Below are 18,991 nucleotides of genomic sequence, written 5' to 3'. Positions count from 1 at the left end.
GGGTTTTGAATAACATCCATTGGATTGATAATATACACATTCCGGTAAAAACATATGTTTTAGTCAATAGGGTACAATAGTCATTTTAACTCATCACTTAACAGCAATTGACGGTAGGGGGTCTGAGTATAATTTGATATTCTACAAGAGGTGTCTCTCCAATAATGATATCCTCTAAGGGGTGGCACTGTAAATTACCCCTTTTTTTTATGTTATTCAAAAAAAAAAAAAAAAAAGAGTATGAGCCATATCTACAATGATTCAATTGGTGACCTTCTTTTATGGAAAAAACAATGTCCAAATGTGTTCCTTGCACCTACACACTGGGGGAAGAAATAATCGCCATGCACCTCTTATTGCATGCCCATGCATACCTCCTCCTTGGCCCCAGCACAAGAGCAAGGGCCACTCTACTGGGTAGCAAACCGTTTCCTTTATATTTTTTGATTCCTACTTATTCGATTCTTAGGTGTACAATATGAAGTGCCATCACAGAGGAAACAAACATGTTATTTATTTTTATCTTTTTAATTTTTTAATTTTTATGAAAGAGGAAACAAACATGCACTGGAAAAGAATCTTGTAAAAGTACAGAAATCTGGACTTTGAAACTCCACGAGAAAGATAAACCAGGGGTTTTTTTGGTAGAACAAGGGCCATTTTCATAACGATATAGGTATGCAAGTTCTCTGATCTATTTACACAAGTAATAAAATAACATAAATCTACGAAGAAGCTTTGTATCCATGCAAATAGTGGAGCTCTTTGTCGGATCCAAATCATCTTTTTTAATGCAAAAATTTAATGGTCACGACAAAAAAGTTCACACTCATTGTACAGGGAAAAGCAAAATATAGCATTTACTTTCCTCTCACAGTCCTATCCTCTCTCCTCTTTCTCATTAAATATTAGGATCCTTCTCTCATTAAATATGTGGTGTCCTCTTCTTTTCCTCATTAAATATATCGTATCTGTTTTTTTTTTTGGAGGAATAATGATTGTCTGCCGCAGGTGTGGGGTGCGGTGAGCATTGAACAGTCGAAACGACATTGACATGTATCCTAATGTCATTTTAGCCATCGCATACTCGCCGCACCACCACATCCGCGACAAAAGATGTTTTCATAGGGAGAGGGAGGAGGGAGTGTGTGTAAGATCTTCCTAACCATTGGTTTGACATGTTAGGTACCAGTATAAATAGGCCACATGATACTTACAAGTTGTTTTACCAAAAAAAAATACTAACAAGTGGGTTGAGATCTCCTGGATTGCCAGGTAGTAACTTCATTAAATATACCGTATTTTCTCAATTATTGGTTTTTTTTTTTTTTTCTAGGGGGGAAAGGGTAAAGTCCACATCCTCTGTAGCCGCTGCAATGGTGCAGTGAGTATATAATGGATGGGAACATCTGAACACACCAAGGGATTCCCAGCCATAGAATGTTCACTGCCATTGTCATATAGAGGATGTGGAGGTGGGGGGTTGGGGGCGGGGGTGGGGGGTTGTAAGATCTTCCCAAGTATTGGTTTGACATGTTAGATACCAATATGACTTACAAGTTGTAACCTTTAGACATTGAATGGTAGCTAAAGCATATTTAAAGGTTAGATCAGAGCCTGAAATATAGAAAACTGAGACCGGAGGGTGACAGTACAACTAATACGGAGACTAGACAGAGAGAGAGGAGACCCACAGAGATCGGGAAGGGAGAGAGAGAGAGAACAGTGCCTGTGAAAGTGAGATGAAGGGTCCAGTAGCAGTGACTGGAGCAGCTGGTTATGTTGGATCATGGCTTGTTATGAGGTTACTTCAAGAGGGTTACACAGTCCGGGCGACCGTTCGGGATCCCAGTTCAGTATCTTTCTGTTTTCATAGTTCAAATCTTCTCTCTTTTTCTTTCCCTCACTGCGATAGTAGTACCTTTAGTTCAACTTTCTAATTGAAGTTGAATTTCTTCTTCTCCGGGTGTTATCGCAGAACAGAGTAATCCTAAATTTAACCTTTTTGCAGCTGATCTCAGGAAGACAAAGCCCTTGTTGGACTTCCCAGAAGCGAGCGAGCAACTTACCCTCTGGAAGGCAGACCTGGATGACGAAGGCAGCTTCGACGAGGCATTCAAAGGATGCACTGGAGTTTTCCATGTGGCCACCCCGATGGACTTTGAATCAACAGACCCTGAGGCAACCTTCCATTACCAACGATTATTAAGTTTAAACTGTCCAGAGAAGTAAATAGGAAATAGAACTGAACATTATCCAGCACTATCTAACTATGTAATTCAATGAATGTAGAACGAAGTGATCAAGCCCACAATCAATGGAGTTCTGAATGTAATGAGATCATGCAAGAAAGCCCAGACAGTGAAGCGTGTCATCTTCACATCTTCCGCCGGAACTGTGGCCGTTCAAGAGCAGCAGCAGCCGCAATATGATGAAACCTGGTGGAGCAATGTTGAATTCTGTAGACGAACCAAGACGACCGGCTGGGTCAGCTTCTTTTTATATGCTCTCTGTTACCTTTATACGGCATTAATTTGTTAAGCATTTGGCATTAAACCCACAGTATCTGACCTGATTTTGAAGCATTTCTCTGTAATAGTAGTACTGATTGCTGCAATTTTGATTTTTCCAGATGTATTTCGTGTCGAAAACATTGGCAGAGAAAGCTGCATGGGATTTTGCAAAGGAGAACTGCTTAGATTTCATAACTATCATCCCATCACTAGTTGTTGGTCCCTTTATCATGTCAAGCATGCCACCCAGCATGATCACTGCCATGGCTCTAATATTGGGTATCTTTCATTGCAAACAATCAAATTCGATAACCGTTCCAATTTAGCTTCCTTGCATCTTAGTATTGTGTGTTCTTACTGCAATTCCCCTTCATTTGCTCTGGTACAGGAAATGAAGCTCACTATTCCATTCTGAAGCAGCACAACCTGGTTCACCTGGATGATCTGTGCAATGCTCATATTTTCCTGTTGGAGTATCCCAAAGCAGAGGGAAGATACATCTGCTCCTCCAGGGACATGACCATCTTTGAGCTTGCAAAGATGATGAAGGAAAGATACCCAGAATACAACATTCCTACCTCGTATTGTACTCCCTATACAATAAGGCTTTCAATGATTCTTCATTACCTTGACTTAGGTCCTTATTTAGATTCAGTTCCATAAAAGGGTAAAGTGGCCTTAGCGAATATAGTTATCAACATGAAACATCTATTTTGCAGGTTTAAGGGTATTGATGAGTCGATTAAGCCTCTGCATTTTTCTTCAAAAAAACTCACGGACCTAGGCTTCAAATTCAAGTACACCACGGAGGATATGTTTGATGGAGCTATCCGCTCCTGCAGGGAGAAGAACTTGATCCCACTTAAAACAGTAGATAAGCCATTTACTGTCATCAAGGAATAGACTCCTCATCTAAGAAGCGTTTCTTTTGTGTTTCTGCAATCTATTTTGGGGTGATTTATTTGTCGGAAGCTTGATGGAATGAATGAAACTAATGCCAAGGTCTTTCAAATTTTTCTTTTCCATTTGTGTGTTTTGGGTCATTTTCTCCACTAGCCTAATTGCTAATGGTTACTGTTCCTTATGTTAAAGATAGGCATACCTTTTTCCCTCTTAATCATATAGGACCCATGTGGATGATACCATTCTCCGCATCACCATTAATGTGGCATACAAAATCCTACCCACATCTGTATCGTGGAAAACCTCCCCCAATTATATTTCCTAAGCTACAGTGAGTTCATGATATCATTTTCCTCTTTGAAACAGAGGGAATACATCCATTCTTTTAGGTATCAAAATTAGATCCCCCAATCCATCTATGTTTGGTATCAGCCTTGACTAATACCATATCTGTATCGGCAGCGACCGATACATGCATTAAAATCTTGCATGCATCCATAGAGGAAAAATATGCACCTATATCACATATCCGAAACTGGTGATGTGAACTAGTTATCTTGGAGGATTTTCTAGTAACTATAGCAGCACAAGATTTTTTTTTTTTTTTTTTTGGGGGTTGGGGTGGGGTGGGGTGGTGGAGGGGAGAGAGAGTGGAGAATTTCAATTGTAATATGGAATGGTATTTTTCTAATTCCCTAATGCCTATACAATGCCAGGTTCTGAATTCCATTACATTTGCAAGTGGTTGAAAGAATGCTTACAAAGATCCAAGACATTTTTTTTTTCCGATGACATAATTTACTTGGTACAAAATTACAAACTTCACATTATTTCCTATCGTGCATGCTTCAACAAAGGTTGCTGAAGGAAAAAGGCTATCTCTCCTCTGAGTTGAATTTGTTCCAAGCCTCCTGAGGATTTCATGAACCAAACAATGGTCAGATAGAGAAGAAAATCAAAGGCATCCTTGTTCTTCATGATTTCATTATCATCATATATTACATTGACATAAAAAATAATTTTGAAATATACATGGGCAACGGAACACCCCCTTATCATGTAGCTACTACACCAACACATGGGCCAATGGGAAGCAGGTAGAGGCATCAACCACAGGGGGCAGGGTGGTCATTTTGCACTCCCAGTGTCTTGGTGGTAGAAGTGACCAGGGAGCGATCATTTTCCATATATATATATATATATATGTATGTGGCTGAGGATTGCACCTGGTCGCATGCAGCCTGTGCCAGTGCCCCAGCCAATGGGGAGAGCAGGCGGGGGATCCAACAGTGGGGGCATGGTGTCATTTCACCAAGTCCTGTGAGAGGGCATAGGGAGGAGCAACCAGAACCTTGGGCCATGACAGAATATACCACAGGATCTAAAATATAACCACAGCTAAATATCATTCTGGATAAAAATGAAGCAAAACCTGGAGCCATGACTCTCAGCTTCTTCCTGGAGGGAATCCTTTAGTTTAAACCACAGTGAATGAGATTTAGGGTCAGCCCGGCTACCTTGAAGCAAGCATCTCAAAGCCATATTACTTATACCACACCTCAAGCCTCACCTTATATTGGCTTTGAATATCTCATGCTGACTGGGGACTGGATTGTTCAAGGGAAAATGTTGGTGGTCCGACCACTCAGTCCAACAACCCAGAGAATCAAAATGAAATAAGATTTCTACCCGGACGGGCCAAGAAAAAAGGACCATCGTCAAACCTGGTCCAATGGTTAAGACGAAGAACAACCAATCAATGTCCTAACCTTATGACTCACTAAGTGAATCCTCCTATGATCCTATCCCACATTCTACTCACCTGAGCTCCTCTGGATGCATCTATTTCTGCCTACAACCCCCTATAGACAGGTCAACTGAAAAATTTAAAAATGTCTTACCATACTAACTGTCGCAGCTTAGGGGGAGGGAGTCCAATGAGAGTTCACGTATCTCATCTGAAAATTTCAAAGTGACTAGTTTTCTGGCCTTTCTTTAGTTTCTCTACATGGCTCGAAGAGGATGCTATTGTAAGCTAATACAGCCCTGCTGGTGGAAACCCTATTATGAAACCTATCCACACCATTTACCCAAATAAGAAACATTTAGCATGCTCTACCTTAACCTGGGGAACAGAGCAAGAAATCCAGGGCAAGGGGGTTTTGCCATTATGATGTTGATATTTTCTAGTTTACACCTTTCTAGGGCCTTGGGATATACTGCAAGTAAAAGGATTTAAAATAACGACAACATCCAAAACCATATCCCAACTTAATGGGGAAAAAGGATTTAAACCATTTCGGAAAAAAAAATGATTTGGCTCAGATTCTTGATATATCAAAGCCAATTAGGATGCTTGGAGGCATGATGACATGCTTAGGATTAAAGCTAAACAAATCATTTACTAATGGTGGTGAACAAGGAAGCTAGGAACATACCTTTAAAAGATCGAAAACTTTCTCACATATGTACTTCTGTTGAATGCTTGCACCCCTTTGCTGCAACTTATCAGGATGAACACAAAGGGTGGCTTTTCTATACGCTTTCTTTACAGCAACAGCTGTTATAACTTCTGTCAAAGGAATTGGCTGCCAACCACTATCAGGCCCAAGGACCTGACCAAGAAAAATAAAAACTAGTCATAACATTTACTGGTGGTGCTTGAGTAACCATGTTTCCACCACTAAATGTAGACATATTTTAACACTGAAGAGCAACTAAAGATGCTGAAGACAAAAAGACGTAACACATATTTGCAGTCTCATCCCAAAATAAGAAAAGAAGTATATTTCCAGTCCAAGAAGAAATATCATGATTAGGACATAAAAAGCTAATACGAGTTACTTGACCTTGGCAGTGTCAGAAATTGCACCTAATGGTTCAGGTATGCTATGCCCCTTACCAGTTAAGAGTCAGACCCAGGTATGGTATTTGAAAAACCCAGAGCACCGACTTCACAGGTACCCACCTTGGGTACCTTGTAAAAAAAGGGAGCCACAGGCATGTCTAATGTCTATAGGGTGGGTTGGGAGCAGATGAGCAACATTCATAGAATTGACGATACCCATCCATTACAATCCCTATCATCTGAAGGAAAACAGAGGCAGAACTAAATTTCAATATAGTGTATTTCAATCAATTCATCAAATCTAAACCAGATAGAATTACAATAGAAGCAGTAGACTAAAGTACATTCCAATTAGGCTACCCAGGATAGTGGCCCAATTAAGCAATGTTCAGCTGCATGCCAGTTTCGACCCCACAGCCCACCATGGATATGACTCTTCCCCATGTGTTTTTAGCGGTCCAAATTTCACCTTTTAGGTCAAAAATGCCAAGGGAAAAATTATTTTTGCCACAAAGTTCTTATGGACTGAAATTTGATATGAGTAGCGGAAGAGCATGCCCCCATGTTTATTTGGTGCTACCTATGATGCCATGTACCACATATGGTAGCAGACCAGCTAACCCCCTCACTACAGAAATAACAAGAAAGAGGTGAAAATTGTGCTTACATATTGTAATGTCGAAAGCAATGCACGCAAATTCCCTTCTTTCCCACTAGACCACCTTCTGACCTCAGCATCCAAAGTTTCTGCTAGTCTCTGCAATCAGAGTACAAGACAGGGCATTCATAGAGCAACAAAAGGCTGGTTAATTATCATCAATCCTGGACAACGGAAGCCAAGCCAGATGTAGAAAATTTTCAATTCTAAGAGCATACTCACATTTCTCTCTGCTTGTTCTCTCTGTGCAAGAAGATCACGCATGTTCTTCTCTGCAAGAGCTTTTGCCTAAATTGAAACAGGAAAAATTACGAGTTCATATTTAGATAAAAAAAAAAAACTCAATCTCTCTATTTAATCTCCTAAAGAACACCTACCGCGCGTTCAAAAGTTCGTTGATGCCTCTCCAACCTAGCTTTACACCTCTGAGCTGATTCACCTTCTGTTCCTTGAAACTTAACAGAAGTACAGGAGGCTTCATGATGAAAAAGAAACACTGCTTAGAAGAAATGCAATAAACGAAGGTAAACAATAGATAGTCTGTAGAAAAGTAGCACTTTGTGAATCACATACCACCATGAACTGAAGAATTTGTACGTCTTAAACTACCATCCGAGCCTGAGCTTTGAAGATGTGGGTCTCGGAATTCCTGCCATTCACCATTTAGTTAACATGCAGCAATAGAAAATGCACTTCATAAAAGAACAAAAGAGGAAATGTTGTATAATTAAAACTCCTTATGCTCACATATAAAGAAGAGCTCCGCCTCATTCCACTGTCTCTGGAATTTGTCGTGGAGAATCTATCAGCTACAGATCTTTCTGCACGTTCTCTTGCCTCCAAAGCTGCTTTTCCTGCAGCACGCTCCCGAGCCTCAGCAGTCGCTCTTTCCACTGCAGCACGCTCTGCCCTCAGTCTGACTTCCATAAAAGCTTTCTCAGCCAATGATTTCTCCCTAGCCTCTGCAGAAGCCTTCTCTAGTTTTTCTCGGGCTTCTGCCATTGCTCTTTGACGTGCTTCAGCAGTTGCTCTCTCCACAGCAGCTCTTTCTGCCCGTTCACGGGCTTCAGCAAATGCCCTTTCACGAGCTTCACGGGTTGCTCTTTCAACAGCCATCCTATCTTTTTCTCTTTCCCTTTCCCTATCTTTCTCTTCTTCTATTTTTCTCAGACGCGCCTCTTCCTGTTCTCTTTCTCTTTGCAACCTTGCTTCTTTTTCTCTCTCTACATTGGAACTTATTTCATGGTAATTCCTCTCTTTTCTTTCTGTATTTTGGCCCTTGCTAACCTGCTGAGCTACCTTCGGCATGTTCCCCTTCTCTTCGAAGCACATAGCAGGACGAGCCAATCCAGTTTTCTTCTCATTTTCAACCCAATTTTTCACCCCTTGAGCTGCTTCATTCTTCTCCTTGTAACCTTCCTGATCAAAGGCAACTTGAGACTTACCAAGGCTTTCCTGGTCACAAGCCACTGGTAATGTTCTATTGTTCTTTTCATTTTGCTCCAGATCAATTCCAATTTCAGATTCTCCTAATTTATTCTCTAGTTCATCTAATGAGAGGCACTCCATGGATACTTTGATCTGTTCACACCTGTCTTGTTCAGGGGCACATTGAGCCACATTGGCAGGTCTAGATCTCCCACTTTCATGTTCTCCATTTCTTGCTCTGGCTATTGTCAATTCCTTCCCACTCCCTTCAGATTCACAGACTTCTTTAGCTGCTTCAATCATCCTACCCCTCCCTTCATGCTCAATTGCTTCCCGAGCCAATTTCAGCTTCCCATTGTTTTCTTCATGCTTGAGGCCTTCTTGATTTGCTTCAGAATTATTAATGTTAACAGGCCCGCATGACGTACTAGCTGTCATAAGAATCTTGTCAACTTTGAGATCATGAGCCTCTTGGTCTGCTTTTACTTTATTCTCATTTTCTTCCCCTTCACAAGACTGTTTTTGTCCATTTTCATATTTTTCCTCCTCATTAGCCTTTCTCTCTCCCTGATTTTCTACAAGCTCAAAAACCTCTTTTAGCTGCGTCTTATTTTCTACCATCTTACACACCTCCTTTAGTCTATCTTCACTTTCTTTCTGCTTATGAGCCTCTTTTAGTCTCCTCTCATTTTCTTCCCGCTCAAAGGCTTGTTTTAGTCTCTTTTCATTTTCCTCACGCTCATGAGCCTCTTGTATTCTGTTCTCGTTCTCTTCCTTCTCACAAGCTTCTTTCAACCGTTTCTCATTTTCTTCACCCTCACAAACCTCTTTTTGCCTCTTATCATTTTCTTCCTTCTCATGAACTGCTTGTAGTCTTCTCCCATCACAAGCCTCTTTTAGTTTCTTCTCACTTTCTTCCTGCTCGGAAGAATCTTTCAATCTCTTCTCCTTTTCTTCTATATTGCAAGACTCTTTTATCTTCTTCCCATTTTCTTCCTGTACATCAGCATTTTTAAATCTTCCCTCACTTACTTCCCTCCTAGAGGCCTCTCTTCGTCTCTTCTCAGTTTCTTTCCATTCACAAGCCACTTTTAGTTTCTCCTCATTTTCTTTCTGTTCATGAGCCTCTTCTAGCTTCATCCCATGTCCTTCCAACGTACAGACCACTTTTAATTTCTTCTCATCTTCTTCATGCTTGGAATTCTCTTGTGCCAATTTTAATTTCTTCTCATTTTCTTCATTCTCTCTCATCTCTTGTGCCGCCTTAAGTTTCTTCTCCGGTTTTTTCAGTTCACCCTCTTTAGCTGCTGCTGCTGCATTTTCTTCTATATTGCAAGACTCTTTTAGCTTCTCCCCATTTTCTTCCTGTACATCAGCATCTTTCAATCTTCCCTCACTTACTTCCCTCCAAGAGGCCTCTCTTTGTCTCTTCTCAATTTCTTCCCATTCACAAGCCTCTTTTAGTTTCTTCTCATTTTCTTTCTGTTCATGAGCCTCTTCTAGCTTCTTCCCATGTCCTTCCAATGCACAGGCCACTTTTAATTTCTTCTCATCTTTTTCATGTTTGGAAATCTCTTGGGCCAATTTTAGCTTCTTCTCATTTTCTTCATTCTGACTCATCTCTTGTGCCACCACCTTCAATTTCTTCTCCTTTTTTTTCACTTCATGTGCCTCTTTAGCTGTTTCTAATTTCCTAACATTTCCCTGTTCACAAGCCTCTTTAGATGCTTTTGATATCTTAACATTTTCTTCTCCCTCTTCAAAGACTTGTTTTGCTACCATCTCACTTTCTTCATGTTTCTGGGTTATTGTTGGTGACATTAATTTTTTCTCAATTTTGGCCTGCTCAAGGACTTCAGGAGTTGCCTTCAACTTACCTGTTTTTGCAAGTTCATAGAATTGTTTCTCTACCTTCCACTCTACTGCTTCTTTGTGAATATGAGACTCCTGGGCAGATATAGGTTTCTTCATAACTTTTGGTTCCACAAATTCTTTACCTACATTTAGCTGCTTTTCCTTCCCTTCAAAATCAGGGGCTACCTGAGCTGTCCTAGTATCATGCTGCCCTTCCTGCCTTCCAAACCCGTTCATTCCAACATTCTCTCTTTCAGATGTCTCCTGAGATACATCTCCTCTAAATCTGAAGGTTTCATGAGTAGCTTTAATATCCTCTTTTCTGGCCCTACCATTCAACTCATCCTTCAATCCCAACTTCAACCGGCTTTGAAGGCCCTCCCTTTTCCTTTCCATTGATTCTTTTGCACTTTTTAGTCTGGCTTGGGCCTTGTCCATTGCTTCTTTCATAGCAGCTGCTGATGCTGCAGCAGATGAACTTGCATCTACCTCCACATCAAAGAAGGGTGGTGAGTTGTCACCTGTAGCACCCTCCAGACCATACTTTTCAGAAGCTATCTTAGAATTTCCCTGTTTGATTAATAATTTTGGTGGTGGTCTCATCGGTGGCGGCACTTGAGAGGGCTGCGTCCGAAGACTTATTTCAGATACAGATACAAACATATCATTAGAATTGGAACCATTCCCCTGAGATCTGTTCTGAAGTTTAAAATCATTTCCAGAAGACCTTGTGATGGAACTGTACATGGGAGGGAGGGACGTGGTTTTCTTTAAATTTTTTGCTTCCATTGTGCCTCCATTGGAATCCATATTTCCACCAACATCATTAACTCCCAGAGGTGACGTATTGACAACTTCAGTCTTTTGTGGAAGAGTGCTTCCATCAACCACAAACATAACCCCTGGAACAGCTTGGTGTTGGGCACTGTGTGTTGTACCATTTGTCCCATCTTCTTCACTTCTTTGCACAGTCTCATGATTTGAAAGTTTGAAATCACTTCCAGAAGAACTTGTGATGGAATTGTACATGGGAGGGAGTGACGTGGTTTTCTTAAATTTTTTTCCTTCCGCTGTGCCTCCCTTGGAATCCATATTTCCATCACCATCATTAACTCCTGGGGGTAACGTATTGACAACTTCAGTCTTTTGTGGAAGAGTGCTTCCATCAACCACAAACATAACCCCAGGAACAGCTTGGTGTTGGGCAGTGTGTGTTGTACCATTTGTCCGATCTTCTTCACTTCTTTGTGCAGTCTCATGATTTGAAACATCAAATTGCTTCACACCACCAAATTTGTGATCAGCTACTCTATCTGACAAAAAATGGTTTTTTTCTGAATAAGCCAAAGTATCAACACTGGAGCCTTCTGAAGGAGAACCTCTCCCAGCCGGAGTCCTTCACATGCAATTAAAAAAAAAACACAATGACTGATAATAAGTCTCTCTATAGATTAAATCACAACTATATAGCTGTTTTTCCTATTGATATCATAAATTTTTTAACCCTATGGAAATATATATTAAGACAGTAAACCAAATGGCGCAATTTTGGGACCGTAGCAGCAGATTTTCAGCAAATTTAGATAGTAGCAAGGAGTAATCTCACGTAGAGGATCCCATAGTCCCTGTCCCCCAACTAGCAAAGAGTATATCTTTTAATTACACCAATAACACATCTGCAACATGCTAGAATGAATTCCAAGACATTTCTTCATCTCAACATATTCAAGATGGAAATATAAGGAGTTAAGGACTAGTCTCCACAATAAGAAGTCCAGTTAGCCAATTTTTAAAAGATGAATGCCAAAATCTACAAGCCAATAAACTTGAGAAAGCATCCATTCTTTGCTTATGACACACAAATATGTAAGATGCATTTTGGCAAGCAGAGAAATTATTACATACACCTCTTTACAAAATTAGAAATATGTGGTTTTAGATCACTGGATCCCACCAAAAGACCATAACATCAGAGTATGAGAACATTGTTTCTCATCCATTAAAACATCAGATGATATTCAGCAAGATAACCTTGCATCATACTTTTGATGACACCATAGATGAATTTCACATTTGCCAGTTGCTTCAGCTTTGAGAATCTATGGTTTGCGGCAGGGCTAATGACAGTTTCAAATAAACCAATAAAATCATTATCAAGATGGCATAGCAGTGGGATGTTATACTTCTAAGATTAATCATCTCTCATGCACAGCAGCAAATCTTGGTAGTTTGCGTATAAGAGCCTCTAATTGGATTTTTTTTTTTTTTTTTTTTTTTTTTTTTTAATCTAATTGGGACTTAGCCTTCGGTGTTGTAACTGATATGTAAAGAGCTTCCAACTCTCTTGTTCTGTTGACGCTTCAGAGTACAGAACTCTTTGACATCAGTTCTCAATTGGTAGAAGTAATTTCAGTCTTTTAGAAATTTAGAAATTGTGAGGCTGCCTGGGGTGGTCAACTCTATAGCAAGATAGAATCGATTGCCACTGGGCTCTCCCGTGATTGCAGTTAACAAATGGCTACTGTGGCTTCACATAGGATAATCCACCGAAGATTGCAGTTTCGTGGGCAAGGTAAATAATCTAGTTGAAGAATTGGGACAATGAGTAATACCTTCGAAGTAGTATCACCCAGACCTTGGTACAGGAAAGTTAACATTGATTAGGCCTTTAGGTTAGTTTCATTTTTCAAAGCAGTCAGATGGTTTGCCATTGTTCCACAAGCTTCCACTGAAACTCGGTCGAAATAAAAAGTTGGTAAACAACAAGAAGAACGCCATAAGCGAAGTAGCAGAGAACAGAAAATAATATCAAGCAGTCTTGCGCACGAAAATTCTTCTTGTTGCTGTTCTTTGGGAGAAAAAAGAAGAAGCCAGAGTAACAAGTGACGAGTTCGAGAAGAAATACATACCAGGCTTCCTCAGAGGAGCTCTCTCCTCCTTTCGACTCGCCAAAAAGCTCCTCGTGAGAATCGAAGAAATCATCACCATTCAAACCGCCAAATACTTCAGAGTAATCAAACTTAAAGGCGCGGAAATCAACAGAAACGTCGTCCGAGTCGGGAACAGGGAGATCTAAAACTGGAATGGAGGAACCACGTGAGGAACGAAAGCTACCGAATATCTCAGTGTAATCTTCAATCCTAGACGAGAAAGTCGGGACTCCAAACTTAGGGGGACCACCAAAAACATCGTCATAAACAGTTTTCGGGGGGAAGCCATTTCCATGGGAGATTTTCTTCGAGACGGTTGCAGAGGCTTGGTTTCTGTGGAAAGCATGAGAATAATCCTCCATAGAAGGACTTAGGAACGCGTTTTAGGGTTTTCTCTGCGTTTCTATCTTCTCCGGTCTCTTACTCTGCAGACGGAGACTCTGCAGAGTCAGAAAGGAGAAGACAGGGAAGAAAGAAAGGTCAGAGAGAGAATGAAGGAGGGTGATAACTGGTAACTGGTAGGAAAAGAGGAGTTTGTAAATTTGTATTCTTCCGAAATAGAAACGGAAATTATTGGAAAGCAAATGCGATCCGGCTGTGCAATACTGGCCTACTGGGGCCTGTGCCTATTGGCCGTACAAATTTTTAATCAATATTTCTTGGCTATCTTTAAAATTGAAACGTTATGCTGAAGCTGCACATAAAACCTCAAGCTCAAAAGACTTTTAAAAAAATAATAAAAAATAAAAAGACTAGAAGGAGCGTAGGAAGATTGACTAGTAAAGCCGGTGACTATGCGTTGGGAAACTCGACTCAGTCCCAACTATCTACGTGCTACTTTCCACCTAAGACCCGAGTAGACTGTTAAAACAAAAATAGTCAGGAAAATAAAAAGACATAAATAACGCCAAGTTTGAATATGTTTTAGTGTAATTTTCTAAAAAAATTAATTTTTTATTAAATTTAATTTATATTTCTTTTTTACTATTTGACACTCTTCTGCTAGACGTAACCAATATCTAACAAAATATTTATTGTTTCTAAATACAATTTTTTTAAATAATATATTATATTTATTAAATAATTACCCTTTTCTGAGGTTGTGTAATTTTCTAGTTATTTTCGGCTCTTTGACAAATCTCATAAATATATTTTACACCAAAATAAAGGAAGCCCAAGTGGTGCAACAAAATTTTGAAAATCTTAGAAATACGAGAGGATGAATATACATTAATGAATAACTGAGAAATATAATAATACATTAATATATTTAGTTAAATTTGATACATGGTTAACCATAAGGTGAATAACTTCAATTGTTTATTTGGTTTTAAATAAGATGAACAATTTGAAAAGCTCATCTAGGTAGACCATGTAAATGAACTTTTGCCTATTTACATAACCACTTGGACCATTTTCCCCCCTCCTTCCCCTTTGGGTAGGGACAAATATCTTTCATTTTCTGTTGGAATTAGTAGGTGTGTAACCATGTGTTGCACAAGGACCACACTAGTGAGCATAGTTTTAGGTATTGACTTGGAATCAACTCTAATCAGTATTAACCAACATCATATTTATACAAATACGTACCTAGTCAATACTAGATCGCTAAATGATACAAACATGATATGAAAATTGTTAAAATACAGAAAAATATTGATATTTTCGAGGATAAAATCATCTTGTATGACTTAAACAATATCAACACCTACTGATCCGATCAATCGATACTTAGAATCATGTAGCGAGACTGGAGACTCTCAGAGTGATCTACTTCTTTTTTATTATCATTATTTTAGGGGTATGAGATCTACCTTATAGTATTTTATGAAATTATGATGGACTCAGTAGGTATTGCCCCTGCAAGAGTCAAATCTATATTAGATTCCATGTCCTCCCCTAAATACACCTATTTGACAATTAAGGGTGAAATTGGCAGCCTATGTCTATGTAGTATTTGTTTCCAGGTGCCAATGGGTTTCTTCCTTCTTTAATATAAACCTGAAATATTAAAAGGCCGGTTTGTGATTGTGACATTGGACCACATGAATATTTGTCACGTCGTGCCAAGCATTTGGGGGTTTTGAACACAGCCAATCTCTTGTCTCTATCACCGACCGGGTCAGGAATTTATGATGTCAAACTCATTAAAAATGCGAGGAGGTACATTAGCTATGGTCCATATAAGTTGGTTACATATTCCTAAGTATAATAACTACTATGCATGATAATAAATAGAAGTTGGGGAAGTGTTTTCTGTGTGAGTGGGTACGGCTCTTGTAGTGCACAAGGGTTAATCAGAATGCATGAGAAAGCATCAATAGAGATATTATTTTCTATTTTATAAGGGTGGAGATCAATCATTTTGTCCCCATATGTTTGGGTGAAGAGCCACATTTTGCCACAAAAACCATAAATGATCATATATAAGTTAGTAAAATCTTAAGTTTATATACCTATAGAGGTGCTTCCTCTTTGGGTCCTTTTCTTGATTTTTCTATGGTCCTTATATAGTCCCTAATAGGTTTCATGTACAAGGAAAAATCATTTAGACAAATCTCATGTATAATAAGATGCAGAGATGAATCAAGGTTATAATATGAAGGTGGAGAGATTAAGCCAACTAGATGAGTTGAGCCTAAATAGACAAAGGAACTCTCTTTATTAGCTAAGCAGAACACTAATGAGACATTATAACTCAAAATTTTATCAAGGAAATAATTGATAAATTTTGTAGTTGGGACCATTACAATACCTTCCCGGATTCGTCATATGAGTCTAGATCAATCACTTTTATCCTTATTTTTCATACAAATTATTATTAGTTTATTTATTTATTTTTAACAATTTTATCATTAACACCAATAAAATATTTGATATAGTATGGTCGATCTGATATCAATACCTAAATCCATGTTCGGGATTGTCAAACTTTCTATCACATTCAATGAGATGCATTTTTCATTCTTCGTGGTGTTTAAAGTGGTAGGTGTCAGCAGTGCAATTGGTAACGATCTAAAGATGTTTACCCCCAGGGTTTAGGTTGTTGAATCAAAATCCAATTTCACATTTCTATGTAATGCATTAGAGAAAAAAAATGAGATTTTCCATAATGTCATGGTGGAAAATCATACCAATTAGAGGGCAGGAAATGGACTCTTCTGATACAAATACCACATTCTCATGTATTCTCTCTCTCTCTCTCTTCTTTTGATAGATATTATTAGAAAAAAACAAAACACTACCCCGGTTGGTGTATATTACCACGCATGCAAGCTAACAAGAGCGATCTCTCTCTCTTCCTTTGATAAATATTATTATAAAAAAACAAAACACTACCTCGATTGGTGTATATTACCATGCATGCAGGCTAACAAGAGCGAAAACAGGAACATCTTCAACACACGATAAAGGTAACATAATCTTTATACGCCATACTGTGACTGAACATGAGACAACGCAAGCAGTTAAGGTTTTTTCTCCAATACTGTTACTATGTTAAAGTAATTGAAGCTAAAATTGGTAGAAAAAATAATCCTCGCACCTTTGTCATCATTGTCATTATCATTATGAGTAAAATTGTAGCGTTCATAGTCATGATCATCATCATCAATTTCCAACAATCAATGATAAAAGCATGCAAGCGATCTTTATATGTGTCTTCAAATGCGTCTGAATAAGATAGGATTGGATGAAGAAGGTGTTGGCCGGTTGTTATTAGTTACCTTTGGCAAAATCTTGGGTCTTGCATCAAATGAGTTTTAGAACAGTTTGGAGCATTAATATTTCCATATATATTGCTTAAATGGGGTTCAAGATCAAGACCCATGGTAATGCATTATGGATCAGAGAAATTCTACGTAAGATAAGCTGGTCATTTGATTGGTCTAATATTTTTATTTTATTCATTTGGATGGTAACAAAATAAATAAATAAATAACTTACGATGAGAGGTAGATTACAAATTCCCTACTCGCAAGTTAAATTTCATCTTGAAAAGAGTTGGAAAGGTGATAAAATAAAATAGTAAAAGTTTCTTTGAGCAACTTATGTATACTATGCCTCCTCATATGAATTATTATATTAATTTTTAAAGAAAAATAAATAATAAAAAATTAAGTGAGAGCATATATACTATTTTACTTGCTCAAAGAACTCTTTTCCAATAAAATATCAAGGAAAAAGATAATTGTCCAGTTGCGTGTGTTTTATCCTAATGCGGAAGCCAATGAGAAGAGGGGCCATGCATTAGTCATGGGGGCGAGATGGTCATTTCATCCTCCCTATGAGAGGGCGCAAGCTGGAACTAGCATAGCACTGATCCTATGCCCAAAATATTATTAGGACTCTGGAGAAGGTATATGCAAACGCAACAAAGAATACATAATTAAATTCCTTTTAATACTTGGTGAACGTAATTGTCACATAAACATGGCTAAACCTTCGGCCCACTAGCATAATTAAGAGAAAATAAATGAGGAATGGCATGATCATGAAAGGACACCGCATTGTGACAATCAATTCATTCCGCTTATATTTGTTGAAAATGAGCTACTTATTCCGTTTTCTACGTCTTTGTTGGATTTAGATCCTCTCCAACCTAAAGGATGGCCAGAGAAAGACTAGCCAGACATATAGAACATGAGAGAAAAACAAGGGGTTTCATTTTCTCTCTCATGTTTTATGTTTTACTTTCTCTCTCCTATTTTTGTGTCTAATTGGTTCCTCGTCGGCCCCTCCCAAATATGGAGAGGATCTAAATCCCTCTCTCTCTCTCTCTCTCTCTCTCTCGCTATATATATATATATTAAATCAAAATAAAAAATTTCCTCTTAACTAATGAGAGTACACCCAACCTTTATTGACGAAAGTAAAATTATCATCCGACACCATTAGTCTTATGATGAAGGACAATCAGTCCATTAAATAAAATTATAACATTTTCCTTTTACGATTTCAAATGCTTTATGAAAAGGAAATGCAACTAAAGTATTAAAACAGCAATTCAAATATGCAATAGATGGAGAGAGATGATTGCAGCATCTTCTTTTATCGTTTTGGTACTTGCCCTCCTTTTAAGCCAAAAAAGAAGGAAAAGAAAAAGAATGTGTTTGATCTTGCCCATTTGGTCCCACAATCATGGTGTCTCTCATAGGTAACTTCCTTTTTTTTTTTAAATCAAACCCGTTGCTTCAACATCAGATCTATAAGAGATATGAATAGCATACAGGTGTATTGTGGCAATTCCAACTGTTGGATTTCCTAGAAATAATCTAGATTAATCATAATTTAAATTTTAAATTCCAATTCAATCAAATCAAATATAATTCTTTTAAGTTTTATCCATGCATCCTCATATTAGTGGATCATTTTTTTTTTTCTTTTTCTTATTGTGTTTATATGCCAAGTGCTTGTGTCCAACTTCTTCTGACCCTTAATTTGTAATATTTAATTTTGAGAAGAGGGATAGGCATGATGTAGGTATATAGTAAGTTAGCAGATAGTACAAATGGGAATACATGATAGAATATCATATAATAAGGATAGGGGATCGTTTCAAAAAGGAAAAGAGAGAAAGACATAGTGGGTACTAATTTACGATACACCAATGATATACTCAACTTTTTTCATTAATTTTATCATGGATTCAACTCTCAACACAATGAAACTTAACATGTAAATAAAAGGTCTTAAATTCAACCCGTCCACAAATTACCCATCCTATCAATCTAACACATAGCAAAACCAAGGCCTGCCTAGAGAAACCCTCTCCAGGTCGACCCATCTAAAAGTTTTTCTCCCAATGCAATATAATATGCATCACTCTTTCATGGATAGGAACAAAAAAAAAAAAAAA

General features: G+C 38.4%; 2 protein-coding genes across 5 annotated transcripts; one reads left to right on the top strand and one right to left on the bottom strand.

The window, feature by feature from the left end:
* The first annotated feature begins 1,513 nt into the window (after positions 1-1,513).
* Positions 1,514-3,536, top strand: LOC122076687 (dihydroflavonol 4-reductase-like). Of its 2 annotated transcripts, none has more exons than XM_042642130.1 (6): positions 1,514-1,851; positions 2,012-2,181; positions 2,293-2,487; positions 2,633-2,792; positions 2,902-3,150; positions 3,233-3,536. In XM_042642130.1, the coding sequence occupies exons 1-6, from the start codon at positions 1,743-1,745 to the stop codon at positions 3,295-3,297; spliced, it is 948 nt and encodes a 315-aa protein (XP_042498064.1). In that variant the 5' UTR covers positions 1,514-1,742; the 3' UTR covers positions 3,298-3,536. The 2 variants fall into 2 exon arrangements, with proteins under 2 accessions (XP_042498064.1, XP_042498063.1); XM_042642129.1 differs by having other exon boundaries at positions 1,516-1,851; positions 2,902-3,094.
* Positions 3,537-4,074: 538 nt separating this feature from the next.
* LOC122076686 (auxilin-like protein 1) lies at positions 4,075-13,659 on the bottom strand. 3 transcript variants are annotated; one of them, XM_042642128.1, is made up of 9 exons: positions 13,114-13,659; positions 9,722-11,600; positions 7,670-9,382; positions 7,496-7,571; positions 7,300-7,397; positions 7,145-7,210; positions 6,932-7,021; positions 5,855-6,031; positions 4,075-4,327 (listed from the first exon to the last, which is right to left on the bottom strand). In XM_042642128.1, exons 1-9 carry the CDS (start codon positions 13,494-13,496, stop codon positions 4,292-4,294), a joined length of 4,518 nt encoding a protein of 1,505 aa, XP_042498062.1. In that variant the 5' UTR covers positions 13,497-13,659; the 3' UTR covers positions 4,075-4,291. The 3 variants fall into 3 exon arrangements, with proteins under 3 accessions (XP_042498062.1, XP_042498061.1, XP_042498060.1); XM_042642127.1 differs by having other exon boundaries at positions 7,670-11,154; positions 11,437-11,600; XM_042642126.1 differs by having other exon boundaries at positions 7,670-11,600.
* Between the last annotated feature and the right edge of the window lie 5,332 nt (positions 13,660-18,991).

This window comes from Macadamia integrifolia, chromosome 4 (assembly GCF_013358625.1).
Source record: "Macadamia integrifolia cultivar HAES 741 chromosome 4, SCU_Mint_v3, whole genome shotgun sequence".
Taxonomy (NCBI): Eukaryota; Viridiplantae; Streptophyta; class Magnoliopsida; order Proteales; family Proteaceae; genus Macadamia; species Macadamia integrifolia.
Note: the sequence above shows the minus strand (reverse complement) of the source record. Positions and strands in the feature narration are given on the sequence as shown.

What these genes read in the sequence shown, in the direction of transcription:
- LOC122076686 (XM_042642126.1), bottom strand. Translation starts at nt 13,496, where the DNA reads ATGGAGGATTATTCTCATGCTTTCCACAGAAACCAAGCCTCTGCAACC. An exon ending in AAATTCTTCAGTTCATGGTG is followed by an intron (nt 7,398 to 7,495) that starts GTATGTGATTCA and finishes TTCATCATGAAG; the next exon opens with CCTCCTGTACTTCTGTTAAG. An exon ending in AAGTTTTCGATCTTTTAAAG is followed by an intron (nt 4,328 to 5,854) that starts GTATGTTCCTAG and finishes TGAAATCCTCAG; the next exon opens with GAGGCTTGGAACAAATTCAA.
- LOC122076687 (XM_042642129.1), top strand. Translation starts at nt 1,743, where the DNA reads ATGAAGGGTCCAGTAGCAGTGACTGGAGCAGCTGGTTATGTTGGATCA. An exon ending in TGCCATGGCTCTAATATTGG is followed by an intron (nt 2,793 to 2,901) that starts GTATCTTTCATT and finishes GCTCTGGTACAG; the next exon opens with GAAATGAAGCTCACTATTCC. An exon ending in GAATACAACATTCCTACCTC is followed by an intron (nt 3,095 to 3,232) that starts GTATTGTACTCC and finishes TCTATTTTGCAG; the next exon opens with GTTTAAGGGTATTGATGAGT.